This window comes from Stenella coeruleoalba (genome assembly GCF_951394435.1).
Source record: "Stenella coeruleoalba genome assembly, chromosome: 10".
NCBI classification, from domain to species: domain Eukaryota; kingdom Metazoa; phylum Chordata; class Mammalia; order Artiodactyla; family Delphinidae; genus Stenella; species Stenella coeruleoalba.
The window spans coordinates 26,664,026-26,679,741 of NC_137156.1; the positions used below are offsets into that span (position 1 = coordinate 26,664,026).

General features: G+C 40.6%; 1 protein-coding gene across 2 annotated transcripts in view; it reads right to left on the reverse strand.

The window, feature by feature from the left end:
• EFHC1 (EF-hand domain containing 1) overlaps positions 1–15,516 on the reverse strand; it is a 64,908-nt gene extending 49,392 nt beyond the window's left edge. Inside the window, exons 1-2 of one of the 2 annotated variants that reach the window (XM_079934901.1) lie at positions 15,328–15,405; positions 2,901–3,122 (exon numbers count right to left, since the gene is read on the reverse strand). In XM_079934901.1, coding sequence (XP_079791027.1) covers positions 2,901–3,122; positions 15,328–15,390 — 285 coding nt within the window. In that variant the 5' untranslated portion in view covers positions 15,391–15,405. Of the gene's footprint in view, positions 1–2,900; positions 3,123–15,327 lie in introns of both variants that reach the window. The other variant, XM_079934900.1, reaches the window with a different exon arrangement.
• Positions 15,517–15,716: the final 200 nt, after the last annotated feature.

A 15,716-nucleotide genomic window follows, 5' to 3' on the forward strand; every position in this document is an offset into this window, starting at 1 on the left:
ACATGTTAGCTGTTAACACGCTGCTTGTCTGAACTAAGATAGCGGGAGAGGAAAGGGGAGTGAGAGATACTCGACTCGGCAAATCACTGAATGTGGGGAGTGAAGCAAGAAAGAGCCAAACGCGGCTCAGGTTTCAAGCTCTTCAAGCTTGGATTACCGAGGGGAACACAGAAAGAGCACATTTGCGGGAAAAGGTGATGAGCTGAGCTACAGACACACAGACCCTGAGGTGCCAACAGCTCATCAGGTGAAGAGATTCCGCGCCAGGTCTGGAGTTTCAATAAGGTCAGAATTGGAAATAAACATTGATAGTTGTCTACCTTGAGATGACAGCTGAAAACACAAAAGTGGGTGAAATCTCTCAACAATACAGAATAAGGAATGAGAACAGAACCTTGAAAACACTTACCGTTAATAAATGAGAGGAGGAAGGAAGGCCAGAGCAGGAGCATTGAGAGAGATAGAGAGAAGAAAACCAGGAGAGTGAAGAGTCCTGGTAGCAAAAGAAAAGCAGAGTTTCAAAGAGGAAAGGGGGTCAGCAATGGCAGATGTTGTAAACAGGTAAAAGAGAATGCTGGTAAAGAAAACCTCTCCAGATCTGACAAGTAAAACAACACTGGCTACTAAGAAAAAGTAGTTTGGGGCTCGAGGGTGAAGAAGTCAGCTTCTAAGTGAAGTGACAATCAAGTGAGGAAAAAAGTTGCTTAAAGGGTTACAAGTAGAAAGAAGATTTCTTAAGACAGGATGGTATGACCCTAGGTAGAGAAATACTCACCTGAGTGTTTGAAATGGCAGCAGGATGGAAGTTAAAGATGAAGAGGATGAAAGAAGAACACCAGGAACACAGAGTGGGAAGTTAGCCTGGGAAATGGATACAGTGGGTGATGATGACGAGAACCATACGGGAGCAAAAAGAGAAAGATGCAGGCACTCCTTGGAGATATCCTGGTCTTTATAATCTGTGTAAGAAATACTTACATTCTAAGGATGAGGAACGGTACAAAGAATGTCCAAAACATGGACAAATATGTTGGCTAGTATGTGGACTTCTGGGTATTACCAAAAAATTTAAACTCTGATCTAATTCAGAAAACCCATAGTTTTCTTATCACAAAAAAAATTCCTAGTTTCAAAACCATGCATTTCTACTCTACCTCATTATCTATGGTAAGAATCATTTATAGAAAATGGTGATGATCCAAGTAAAACGAATAGGAAAACAAAAATGTAAATATTCAAGAGCACTATCTTTAAAGAAATGAATTACAAATAATATTTTAAAAGTATAAATTAAGTAATGACAATTAGCATAAAATTACATAGAAAGACAAAAACTGAGAAGCTTATTTCCTATTCTGGCACAATTCTCCCTCTTTGAATTTCATTAATACTTTTTTTCTTAACTCTTTACTGAATTTGTTACAATATTGCTTCTGTTTTATGTTTTGGTTTTTTGGTCGCGAGGCATGTGGGATCTTAGCTCCCCGACCAGGGGTCGAACCTGCACCCCCTGCATTGGAAGGCAAAGTCTTAACCACTGGACCATCAGGGAAGTCCCTCATTAATACTTTATCACGTTCTAGTTTACGATAGTTATTTGCGATTGTTTTCAGTAAAAACTGAACCTAACCATTTGTATCTTGATAAACTGTTAAATGCCTATCCCACTCCTCTCTTGTATTTTCCCCCCTTTCCCTTTTCTACTGGTTTTGCAGTGCCTGTCACAGCTGTAAATAAACAAGAGAAACAAGAAAAAGGTAAAGAAATACCCAATCATATCATTGATATGGATGTTTAGGTTCAGCCTATAAGTGGACATGTCAACGTGTTTGTATCAAATGAGTTAGTTGAGATGGGGAAGGGGAGATGATATAGATTATGTCTGATACATTAAAAAAAATTTTAATTAAGTGATTATTAATGTAAATGGCATATTTTCACCAGTAGATTATTTTGTACCTTCCAGCCTCTAGCTTCAACAGAGGCTGGAAGGTACAAAATACCTTTATTAATAAATTTTTATTTATTAATAAAGATTGGCCAGCTGGATGAAAATGGTATAGACATTTAACAAAAATAATAAAATGAAACGTAAGACCAAAAAAAGAGAGAAATAAGATAGGCTAGGAGTAAATGAAGAAAGCTAACTTATAAAAACTAGTCAGTAGTTCTCACAGCCAGTTATACACAAAAATCATCTAGAAATTAGAATCAGTGAGGGCTGGGGCAACATTCAAGTTTCTTAAAAGTCCCACCAGTAATTCTGCTGCATGGCTAGGGTTAGGACAAGCTCACCTTAGTGAAAAGAGGAAGCTCAGTGACAAGGAAAATCAAGGATGCTGTGGAAATGTTAACAGACGGAAATAAAGTAACTCACATTACAAAAGCATAAGGGTAAATAAGACACAAACAAAAATGTTATACTACCCTTTGGTTATATTATGCCAAATCTGAAATGTTCCCTGAAAAACAAAACTTATGGAGACAGCCTGGAGAAAACCAACAACAGATGAAGTCATTGTCACGATGACACTCTGCACTACACAGAGATTAAGGATTTGTCATTACTACAGAATACAGGATTTTTAAAAAGTAGAAAACACAGAACAGGTAAACAGCAATATGAACTCAAGAATTCAGAACTCATCCAACTTTTTTAAACTGTATTTAGAAAATATTTCAGTGACGTCTACAGGGAATTATTTTCTGTAATCGGCTTCCTGAGTAAAGAAAGGGTCTTTCAATCCTGAGTTCAGCTGTCTATGACTAAGGGTTGAGGCATTTGAACAATTTTCTCCTCAGAGTATCTGGAAAGGCTGTGGTTTACTGTTGACTTTTCTGCAAACAGTTGGCTCTCAGAGATTTGAATTCAAGGGGTACCCTTCCATCCCAGATGATACCTTTTTGTCGAAAGCCACATAGGCAGGAATGAATTCTGCGCGCGGGGCCTGCTTGGGCTGGCCGTACGTGAGGACTGGTGCCTTGCTGGCCAGCTTGTCCAGCTCAGCCTGAGACAGCTGGCTGACCTGGAGCCGGTCCCCGCTGATCCCAACTGTTGGATGTCGAACAACTGCATAGCCATTCCTATAGCCAAGCGTCTGGCTTCTAGGAAATGCTGTTTTCTGAAGAAAAAAATGAAGTGTGTCTTTATATTATAAATATTTGTTGGGTAAAAAAGCTAACTTTCAAAAATATAACTTCAACCTTTGTTTATAAACATCCACAAACCTTACATCAAAAAGTTTACCTACTTTAGAAGGTTCTTGTATTTTAAGCTAAAACACTCGGCCAGAAAGGAGGAGGGATGCAGCAGCCTGAGCTTAAAATAAAACTTAAAGCCCTGCTGCTGAAAGTCCAATTTAATTACCAGCTCACTTTCCACAAAAGGCTAAAATATTATCTCACGTATACTCCTAATTTTGTACTAGTCTTCCCATGTTTTTCATTTTATCTGGTGGTCATAAACCATGGAACTGAGAAGATCTAGTTCTGTGAAATGAATTTTTACCTGAAATGAAACAATGGCCCTCTTGCTACAGTGATGCTAATATATTCATAGAACTTTTTGGAAAGCAAATGGATATTACAGACTTAAATTGAACAGACTTGAACTCAATAATTCCACCCCCAATCCTTTAAGGATATAACCCAAAATTACAGGAAAGAACAATATGCCTAAGGCTGACCATTATAATGTTCAATAGTTATAATTATAATAGTAAATTATAATAGTTATAATTACAATAGTAAAACACGCCATGGGAAACAATCTAAAAGACAAGCATGAGTAACTGATGGAAAGCTCACCTAACAGGTTATTATGCAGCCATTAAAGACCATGTGGTAATCTGGGAAAAATATTTATGATTTAATAAGTCCAAAAAAGCAGCTTACAAAATTATATGCGTATTAATTATAAGCATGCAAACACGTGCACAGAAAAGGCTAGACTTGGAGAATGTTCTCTGTCTGTACTATACATTTCTGAATTATGGTTTCTTTTTCTTTTTTTTACAATCAACACATTTTTATTGGTAAATGGAAAAAACAAAAGATTACAGAAAAAAAGTGGAAAGGAAATATTTTTGAAGGCAGAGGAGACCAAAACAGTGGCATAGGATACCCAGCCTCCCCATCCCTCCACAAAGATCAGTGGTTGGACAGCTGTCCATGAACACCTCTGGAAGAGGTCCAGAGTCCATTCAGGAGGTTTCAGCAACACAGTAAAACAAAAAACTGAGGATATTCACACAGCAAGAGAAGGAAGACAACCCATTTTCTCTGCATCATCCCATCCCCCAAGCCAGCACTGTTCAGCCCCAGGAGGCAACTTCCCCTCAACCAGGAAAGGAAAAGCAGGGTGGGCAGTCAGCTCTCCAGTCGTTTGGAGACACTGCATGAAGGTCCCACCTCAGTTTCACCCCACAGACTAGTGAAGTAGAAGTGTACAGAGCCAGTTAGGAACAAGGAAGAAAAAGGTAGGGGCTACTGGCAGCACCCATTCAGTGGGAGCCACTGTGGTTCACAGAGACCTGCTTGGCAGACAAACAGCAGATTTTGACCCACAGCCAACAGCCAGCATAGCTGCAGCTGCCATGTAGCCCCTGCAGACTTCACCAGCTTTTGTCCCACAGGCATTCAGGGTTGCCCAGGCCACCACCTGAGTCCCTCCTGGCTCCCTCCTCTCCCCTGTCCCCAGCAGAGCCCAGGAACCACACAGGCAGCCAGCTTAGGCCTCTAGAAAGCGATGAAGAAAAAAACTGCCAACCAAGAGTACTTTACCCAGAAAAGTTGTCCTTCAGAAATGAAGGCAAGATAAAGACTTTTCCTAATAAGTATAAGCTAAAGGACTTCGTCACCACTAAGTTTGCCTTACATGAAATGCTGAAAAGAGTTCTTTGAGCTGAAACAAAAAGGTGTTTATTAGTAACATGAAACTATACAACACACTGGTAAAGGTAAACGGAGACACCCTAATACTGTAACATGGTGATGTGTTATCTACTTTACTATAAAGACCACTTAACCCTAGCTTCAACAATTTGTTAATGGATACACAATACAAAAAGATGTAAATGGTGACATCAAAAAAATAAGGGGCGGGGAGTAAAAGGGTAGATTTTTATGTGAACAAATACGGTTGATCTGAAGGGCGAAATAGACAACAAAACAATTATAGCAAGGGACTTCAATACCCCACTCTCAACAATGGACAGATCAGCCAGATAAAAAAAATCAACAAGGAAAACACTGCACTTGAACCATACTTTAGATCAAAGAGACCTAACACACACATACAGAACAATCCATTCAACAGCAGTACTCTTTATTCTCAAGCATGTGCAAAACATTCTCCAGTATAGATATGATAGGCCACAAAATAAGTCTCAGCAATTTAAGAAGACTGAAATCATACCAAGTGTCTTTTCCAATTACAATGGCATGAAACTAGAAATCAGTAAGTGGAGGAAAGCTGGAAAATTCACAAATATGTGAAAATTAAAAAACACACTCCTGAACAACCAATGAGTCAAAGAAATCAAAGGGAAATTTAAAAAATCTTGAACAGATGAAAATGGAAGCACAAAAATGAAAATCTACAGGATGCTGCAAGAGCAGGTTTAAGTTTATAATGATATATGCCTGCATTGAGAAATAAGATCTCAAATAAACCACTTCGCTTTATACCTCAAGAAACTAGAAAAAGAAGAACTAAGCCCAAAGTCAGCAGAAGAAAAGAAATAATAAAGATCAGAGCAGAAATAAATGAAATAGACACTAGAAAAACAATAGAAATGATCAAAGAAACTAAGCTGTTTTTTTGAAAAGACAAACAAAATTGATAAACCTTTAGCTAACTGATTAAGAAAAAAGAGAGAGGACTCAAATAAAATCAGAAATGAAAAGGGAGACATTATAACTGGTAGTATAGAGATACAAAGAAGCATGAGAGTCTACTATGAATAATTACATGCCAACAAACTGGATAACCTAGAAGAAATCGATAAATTCCTAGAAATGTACAACCTAGCAAGATTGAATCATGAAGAAATAGAAAATCTGAACAGACCAATAACAAGGAAACTGAATCAGTAATCAAAAACCTCCAAATAGAGAAAAGCTTGGGACCAGGTGGTTTCACTGGTGAATTCTACCAAACATTTAAAGCAGAATTAATGCCAGTCCTTCTCAAATGCTTCCAAAAAACTGAAGAGGAGGGAACACTCCCAAACTCATTTTATAAAACTAGCATTACCCTGATACCAAAGCCAGATAAGGAAACTACAAGAAAATTACAGACCAATATCTCTGATGAACACAGATGTAAAAATCCTCAACAAAATACCAGCAAACCAAATTCAACAGCACATTAAAAGAGTCACACACCATGGTCAAGTGGGACTGATTTCTGAGATGCAAGGATGGTTTAACATGTGCAAATAAATAAATGTGATACATCACATCAACAGAATGAAAGATAAAAATCACATGATCATCTCAACAGATGCAGAAAATGCATTTGGCAAAATACAATATCCTTTCATGATAAAAATGCTCAAAAAATTGGGTATAGAAGGAACATACCTCAACACAATAAAGTCCATAGATGACAAACCTACAACTAACATCATACTCAAAGGTGAAAGGTGGAAAGCTTTTCCTCTAAGATCAGTAACAAGACAAGAATGCCTACTCTCACCATTACTATTCAACATAGTACTGGAAGTCCTTGTTAGAGCAATCAGGCAAGAAAAAGAAATAAATGGCATCCAAATAGGAAAGGAAGAAGTAAAACTGTCTTTGTTTGCAGATGATATGATCTTATACTTATAAACCTTAATGACTCCACCAAAAAACTGTTAGAACGAGTCAACAAATTCAGTAAAATTCCAGGATACAGAAATCAACATACAAAAAATCAGCTGTGTTTCTACACACCAACAGTGAACTAACTGAAAGAGAAATTAAGAAAACAATCTCATTTATGATAGCATCAAAAACAATAAAATACTTAGGAATAAATTTAACCAAGGAGGTGAAAGGCCTGTACACTGAAAACTACAAGCTTTTGATGAAAGAAACTGAAGGTAACACAAATAAATGAAAAGAAACGCATATTCATGTTTTGGAAGAATTAATATTACTAAAATGTCCATACTACCCGAAGCCATCTAAGAGTCAATGCAATCAGTATCAAAATTCCAATGGCATTTTTCACAAAAATAGAAAAAAAAAATCCTAAAATTTTTATGGAGCCACAAAAGACTCTTAATAGCCAAGCAATCCTGAGAAAGAACAACAAAGTTGGAGGCATCCTGATTTCAAACTATACTACAAAACTACAGTAATCAAAACAATATGTATCGGCAGAAAAATAGACACATAGACCAATGGAACAGAATGTAGAGCCCAGAAATGAACCCTCACATATACAGTCAACTAATCTTTGGCAAGAAAGCCAAGAATACACAATGAAAAAAGGATAGTCTCGACTTCCGGGAAGATGGCGGAAGAGTAAGACGCGGAGATCACCTTCCTCTCCACAGATACACCAGAAATACATCTACGCGTGGAACAACTCCTACGGAGCACCTACTGAACGCTGGCAGAAGACCTCAGACCTCCCAAAAGGCAAGGAACCCCCCACGTACCTGGTTAGGGCAAAAGAAAAAACTAAACAGAGACAAAAGGATAGGGACGGGTCCTGCACCAGCAGGAGAGAGCTGTGAAGGAGGAAAAGTGTCCACACACTAGGAAGCCCCTTCGCGGGTGGAGACTTCGGGAGGCGGAGTGGGGGAGCTTGGGAGCCGCGGAGAAGAGCACAGCAACAGGGGTGCGGAGGGCAAAGCGGACAGATTCCAGCGCAGAGGATCGGGCCGACCGGCACTCACCAGCCGAAGGCTTGCCTGCTCACCCGCTGGGGCGGGCGGGACTGGGAGCTGAGGCTCCGGCTTTTGTCGGAGCGCCGGGAGGGGACTGGGGTTGGCGGCGTGAACACAGCCTGCAGGGCGTTGGTGCGCTGCGGCTGGCCGGGAGAGAGTCCGGGGAGGGGTCTGGACCTGCCGAAGAGGCAAGAGACTTTTACGTCCCTCTTTGTTACCTGGTGCACGAGGAGAGGGGATTAAGAACGCTGCTTGAGAGAGCTCCAGGGACGGGCGCGAGCCGCGGCTAAGAGTGCGGAGCCCAGAGACGGACATGGGACGCTAAGGCCGCTGCTGCCGCCGCCAGGAGGCCTGTGTGCGAACACAGGTCATTAGCCACACGCCCTTCCGGGGAGCCTGTGCAGCCCGCCACTGCCAGGGTCCGGGGATCCAGGGACGGCTCCCCCGGGAGAACGCACGGCGCGCCTCAGGCTGCAACGTCACGCCGGCCTCTGCCGCTGCAGGCCCACCCCGCACTCCGTGACCCTCCCTACCCCCCGGCCTGGGTGAGCCAGAGCCTCCGAATCAGCGGCTCCTTTAACCCCGTCCTGTCTGAGCAAAGAACAGACGCCCTCCGGCGACCTACACGCACAGGCGGGGCCAAATCCAAAGCTGAGCCCCTGGGAACTGTGAGAACAAAGGAGAGAAAGGGAAATCTCTCCCAGCAGCCTCAGAAGCAGCGGATTAAAGCGCCACAATCAACTTGATATACCCTGCATCTGTGGAATACCTGAATAGACAACGAATCATCCCAAATTAAGGAGCCCTGTGGATGAAAGGCTCTTGGTGCTGCAGCCAGGAGTCAGTGCTGTGCCTCTGAGGTGGGAGAGCCAACTTCAGGACACTGGTCCACAAGAGGCCTCCCAGCTGCACATAATATCAAACAGCAAAAATCTCCGAGAGATCTCCATCTCAATGCCAGCACCCAGCTTCACTCAACGACCAGCAAGCTACAGTGCTGGACATCCTATGCCAAACAATTAGCAAGACAGGAACACAACCCCACCCATTAGCAGAGAGGCTGCCCCAAATCATAATAAGTCTACAGACACCCCAAAACACACCACCAGACGTGGACCTGCCCACCAGAAAGACAAGATCCAGCCTCACACAGGCACTAGTACCCTCCACCAGGAAGCCTACACAACCCACTGAACCAACCTTAGCCACTGGGGACAGACACAAAAAACAACAGGAACTACGAACCTTCAGCCTGCAAAAAAGGAGACCCCAAACACAGTAAGATAAGCAAAATGAAAAGACAGAAAAACACACAGCAGATGAAGGAGCAAGATAAAAACCCACCAGACCTAACAAATGAAGAGGAAATAGGCAGTCTACCTGAAAAAGAATTCAGAATAATGATAGTAAGGTTGATCCGAAATCTTGGAGATAGAATGGACAATAGAATGGACAAATTGCAAGAATCAGTTAACAAGGACCTAGAAGAACTAAAGATGAAACAAGCAACGATGAACAACACAATAAATGAAATTAAAAGTACTCTAGATGGGATCAATAGCAGAATAACTGAGGCAGAAGAACGGATAAGTGACCTGGAAGATAAAATAGTGGAAATAACTACTGCAGAGCAGAATAAAGAAAAAAGAATGAAAAGAACTGAGGACAGTCTCAGAGACCTCTGGGACAACATTAAACGCACCAACATTCGAATTATAGGGGTTCCAGAAGAAGAAGAGAAAAAGAAAGGGACTGAGAAAATATTTGAAGAGATTATAGTTGAAAACTTCCCTAATATGGGAAAGGAAATAGTTAATCAAGTCCAGGAAGCACAGAGAGTCCCATACAGGATAAATCCAAGGAGAAATACGCCAAGACACATATTAATCAAACTGTCAAAAATTAAATACAAAGAAAACATAGTAAAAGCAGCAAGGGAAAAACAACAAATAACACACAAGGGAATCCCCATAAGGTTAACAGCTGATCTTTCAGCAGAAACTCTGCAAGCCAGAAGGGACTGGCAGGACATATTGAAAGTGTTGAAGGAGAAAAACCTGCAACCAAGATTACTCTGCCCAGCAAGGATCTCATTCAGATTTGATGGAGAAATTAAAACCTTTACAGACAAGCAAAAGCTGAGAGAGTTCAGCACCACCAAACCAGCTCTACAACAACTGCTAAAGGAACTTCTCTAGGCAAGAAACACAAAAGAAGGAAAGGACCTACAATAACGAACCCAAAACAATTAAGAAAATGGGAATAGGAACACACATATTGATAATTACCTTAAATGTAAATGGACTAAATGCTCCCACCAAAAGACACAGATTGGCTGAATGGATACAAATCCTTACATCCAAAATTCCAAAGGAGAATTCTTAAATTTCTTCTTGGCTATTTAGTATAGAATAAACTTAAAATGTCATTTCTTCTTAAGGGTAGGCAAGTATTTTTCAGTTTCTATTTTTTCTAATTATATTCACTAGTTTGGGGTCCTTTAACAGGCGTGAACATCTGTTATTCCAAACAATAAAAATAATCAAGAAGTATTAAAACTCAATCCAAGAAAAATATTTAACTTGAGATATTCTGCTTATTTTGTAGAAAAATTCTGGAATGTATGAGAGAGTGAGTCTGCTGGACCATCCTGTCTGTATACACATGGTTCAGAGCCAAGGCAGGAAGCACCCTTCCACTCTCACTACCTCTGTTCCAGCCTGTCTACCTCATAGATGCAAGGGACCACACGCCCATGTGAACTGGACTTAGAGAAGGGCCTCAAATCAGGCCTAATGAATTGAGAAGCATGAAATATTTCTGTGCTCTAACTCTATATTCAGCCCATCTTTATACCATCCCTCAAATGAAGTGGCAACTTTAGAAAAGTATTGTTTTTAAAACTAGCAAATTCCAACAAAAGTTACACTGTATGTTTTTATCAATTTAAAAATCTTTTGCTTTAGTTTTTTGTTGGACATGTAAGGCTATTAACACAGATGTTCTTTATTAGTTCTGTAATTTCAAAATAATCTGCAATATGAAATCAGGACTTCAAATGGTACACCAGAGTCAGAAACCACAAATTAAAGACATTTTGAAAGTATATCTCTTCTTTAGAGACATGGGCAAAAATAAATTTCTCTTTTGCAGTTAGTTCTCAAGATCGTATGGAGAATTCAGTGTACACAAACCTATACTAAGCATCTCATTCAGTCTATAATATAAGATTTTAAGCTATGTTTTTATTTTTCCATGTAAAAAAAAGTTGAAAACAATTAACTTCTTAAATACTGGTAATCATAGTAGGTTGCACTAGTTGACTCTAAACTGTCATTATTTTAGCTAGCAAAACAGATAGCATCTTTGATCTGATCTGCATTAAAAATTCTCAATTTCAGAAAACTTATCCATTTTCTTTAGCCAGGCTTTTATTCTGGATACCTATCTGTCAATTCTTTAAATCCAAGATTAAATGCCACACCCCCTTACTCATCACTTCAAAGTCCAGAGCAAATTCTCTTAAAACTACTTTAGCCTACATTGGCTTCTCTGTTCTTGATACTTCAGAGTTTGTCTCACACAATTTTTCACTCAGTTTCATCCTCCCTATATTTTTCTCTTGTTTCAGAAATGCAGTCTTTTCCTTTAAATTTCTAGCTCTTTGAGGTCAGAGACCCTATCTTATGTCTTCCTTAGTCTCCACAGTGTCTTATACAGTTCTAGACATATATTAAGTGCTCAATAAAGACTTGAATTTTTTTAAAAAAAAAAAAGGATAGTCTCTTCAATAAATGGTGTTGGGAAAACTGGATAACCACATGCAGAAGAATGAAACTGGATCCCTATCTTACACCACTCACAAAAATTAATTCAAAATGGATTAGACTTAAACATAAGACCTGAAACTGTAAAACTCCTAGAAGAAAACATAGGAAAGCTCCTTGACATTGTTCTAGGCAATGATTTTTTGGATCTGACAACAAAAGCATAAGAAACAAAAGCAAAAATAAATAAATAAATAAATGGGATACATTAAACTAAAAAGCTTCTGCACAGCAAAAGAAACCATCAACAAAATGAAAAGGCAACCTACAGAATGGGAGGAAAATGTACAGATCATGTATCTAATAAGGGGTTAATATCCAATATATAAAGAACTCATACAACCCAATAGCAAAACAAAAACAATCCAAATAAACAAAGTCTGGTTAAAAAATGGGCAGAGGAAAAAAAAATGGGTGGAGGAACTGAATAGATATTTTTCCAAAAGAAGACATACAAATGGCCAAGAGGTATGTGAAAAGGTGCTTGACATCACTAATCATCAAGGAAATGCCAATTAAAACCACAATCAGATAACATCTCACACCTGCTAGGATGGCTATCATCAAAAAGACAAGAGCTAACAACTGTTGAAAAGGATGTGGAGAAAAAAACCCTTGTGGGAATGTAAATTGGTACAGCCATTATGGAACACCGTGTGGAGGTTCCTCAAAAAATTAAAAACAGAACTACCATACAATCCAGCAATCTCATTTCTGGGTATATATCCAAAGGTAATGAAAAGAGGATCTTGAAGAGATACCTGCACCCCCTTGTTCAATACAGCATTATTCATAATAGCCAAGTTATGGAAACAATCTGTTTCAAGCAATGGATAAAGATATGACATATATGTGTGTATGAATGTGTATATACATATTTATACATGTATATACAATGAAATAGTATGCAGCCATGAGAAAGAAGGAAATCCTACCATTTCTGACAACTTGGATGAAACTTGAGGGCATTATGTCAAGTGAAAAACTTCAGCAAGAGAAAGACAAATACTGTCTGCATGATATCATTTATATGTGGAATCTAAAAAAATCCAAACTCATAGAAACAGAGAGTAGAGTGGTGGTTACCAGGGGGTGGAGGTAGAAGAAATGGGGAGAGAGTGGTCAAAGGATACAAACTTCCAGTTTATTCAGTTATAAAATGAAATCATTCTGAGGATCTAATGTACAGCATGATGATTATAGCTAACAATGGTGTATTATATACTTGAAAGTTGTTAAGAGAGTAGATCTTAAATGTTCTCATCACAAAAAGGAAATGGTAATTATATGACTGGATGGAGGTGTTAGCTAATGCTATGGTGGTGATCATTTTGCAAAATACAAGCATATCAAATCAACAGGTTGCACACTTTAAATTTATACGTCAATTATATCTCAATAAAGTTGGAAAAAAGTGGAAGGGAAAATTAGAGATTATGTTAATTTTATGGAAATTTTTTTCCTTTTTCTGTTCTTCGCAATGTTGCTTTCAAAATCATATTTACACACATAAATATATATACACACATAAATCATAAAATGTTTTTTATGAAAAAAATTACTGACTTACCTACCTAATTTCTTTGCAGCCCAACCAACCATCTCTCAGGATCTGTACTAGCATAAAAGGTGCAATAGAGTAAACTTCTTTTGCTAAGAGTTATGGACTGTGAACTTTATTTTATGAGTTGTACATTCAGGGTCACATATCAGTTGACAGGACATAACACAAATGACACAGAACAAAATGGGCTGAGTTGACTTCATCACTGGGTAACCTGTGTAACTTCAAGCTCCTCTTCTCCCACCTCTAAAGACAGAAGCAACATCAGCTGCTTCATTTGCTTTTCCCGTTTGAGACAGACATCTCTACCATCACTCAGCTATACGACCTTTATCAGTGGACTTCAAGGGCACCCCAGGCAAGGCCACCTCAGGCTCCCCACCTTAGTTCCTGTGGTTCATCTTCTGAAGGTCTTGAGAGTTACACATACCTAGTCTTTCAGGGCTGAAGATAGTGATCATGTTTTTCACATATCAAAATAAGGCAAATTGGCTGACACTTGGCCAGTGTATTTAAAATCTGAAATATGTCCAATGCACAGTTCATCTTACTTGTAGTATGGCAATATATGTTCTCAGAGCCTGGCACCTCCAACCCACACCTCTGTAATCCCAAATCAAATCAACCCTGCCCCATGGGTAACCCACACTCACCAACAGCAAATGGTAAGCTGTCCCTGCACAGGGCAGGAACGTGCCTACCACATTTTTAAGTTTCATAAAACTGAAAAGTCCACTGAAGCAAAAAATCTACAATGCTGTGTCTTAATGCAGGAATAACTATGAAGAAGAGATTCAGAATCCAAATTCCCTCACCAAACATTCAATTTCAATTCATTCTCCCAAAGAAAATAAATTGACTATGTATTTTATCTGACCTTCATGATCAGGGAGAGGAACTTATAGTTTAAATTATTAAACTATATAAATATAAATTATTATCGTTTCATCTCTGATAATCAGCCTATCGGCCTACTGAATCTTAATGTTGATATTCCAACATATATTTCAGTAACCCTGAAATTTCAGAATTAAATAATAATTTTGTCAAGGGCTAAACTATGTCAGAGAAAAAAAACACAAGCCTATTTTTTTTTCTCTTCAATTTTGTCTACAGGATGCAACTAAAAACACAAAGTAGGGGAAGAGTGAAACAAAATCTAAATAGGAATCTTTTATAAAAATGTTAAAGCGAAAAGAAAAGGGCTAGGAGAAGAAAAAACAGCAACGAATCAACAGTAGTGGAGGGAATTTATGTGGAATTATCTCCTACAAAGCACCTGAGGATGGTTTGGGAGGAAGACGGCCAAGTGCTGAAAGCCTATCTTTTGGAGAAAGAACAACTGGGAAAGAAGGTTAAACAAGAACAGGGTGAAGGTGGGACCAGACTGTAGAAAAGGGATGAGGTGTGGTAGACGCATAAGTAAGAAGGGAGGAGACTGCAATAAAGGACCTGGCAGAAAGAAGCCAATGGGTGGAAGTGGTAAATAAGACAGGAAATGCAGCTGGGAGTGGGGGCGCTTACTAGGTCTAGGATTCAGAAGAGGAAGAACGCGGGCGGGAACGATAGGCCTGGGGAGAGTGGGTGGGATGGGGCTGTGGAAATAAGGATGAAGGTGTAGAGAGGCTGAGTCGGGGAAAGGGCCCAGACTAGGAGGGAGGGTTTTAGGGTGGAGCTCATCAGAGAAGGGTATGGGGTGGGAGAATGAGCTAGGGAGAGGACCGAGGGAGAGCTCGGGAGCAAGGCGGGGAAATCAGTGATCTAGAGGAGGCAGAGGCTTGAGGAGAGCAGGAAGTAAGAACGCTGGGAGGCCAACGCACTGCCAGGGTGGAGTGGAGAAACTAGAGAGGGATGGGCAGAGGGCAAAATGGGACAGGGAGGGTGAGGCTGGGTGAGGGAGAAAAGAGAACAAGGTTGGGGCAGAGGGACGGGTTTGAAGGGAAAGAGGACAAACTCGAGCGGACGAGAAGGGAGACGCAATCTTTCGAGCAGCTGCAAGCCCTCCGAGGCCGCCCGGGGGTGGGGGCAGGGGGTTGGGCAGAGAAGTCCTCACCGTGGAGTCCTTAAAGGACATGCCCGGGAGACAGGGCAGGCCATGCACTGGGTTGGACATCATCGCAGCCGCTCTCGCCGCGGCCACCTCGGTCGGGTTTGGTCCTCCCGCCTTGCCGGGGGGACCAGCGGCTCCTTGGTAACGCCAAACATTCCCAGCGCTCGCGGCAGAGTGCCCGGGCCTGAGGCGCAGGCGTGCTGGGTCTGCGCGTGCGCAGCCCGCGGGACTGGGCGCTCTCGCGGGAGTGTGGACTCGGCGAGCTGGCCCCGCCCCTCCCCTCTCGGGACACAGCAAAGTGAGAGCGGGTGGGAGGGGCGGGAGGAGGCTGTTGTGATGACGGGATGGTTCTCGCCTTGAGGTCCGGGGTCGGGGCGGGCCCTTAGATCAGT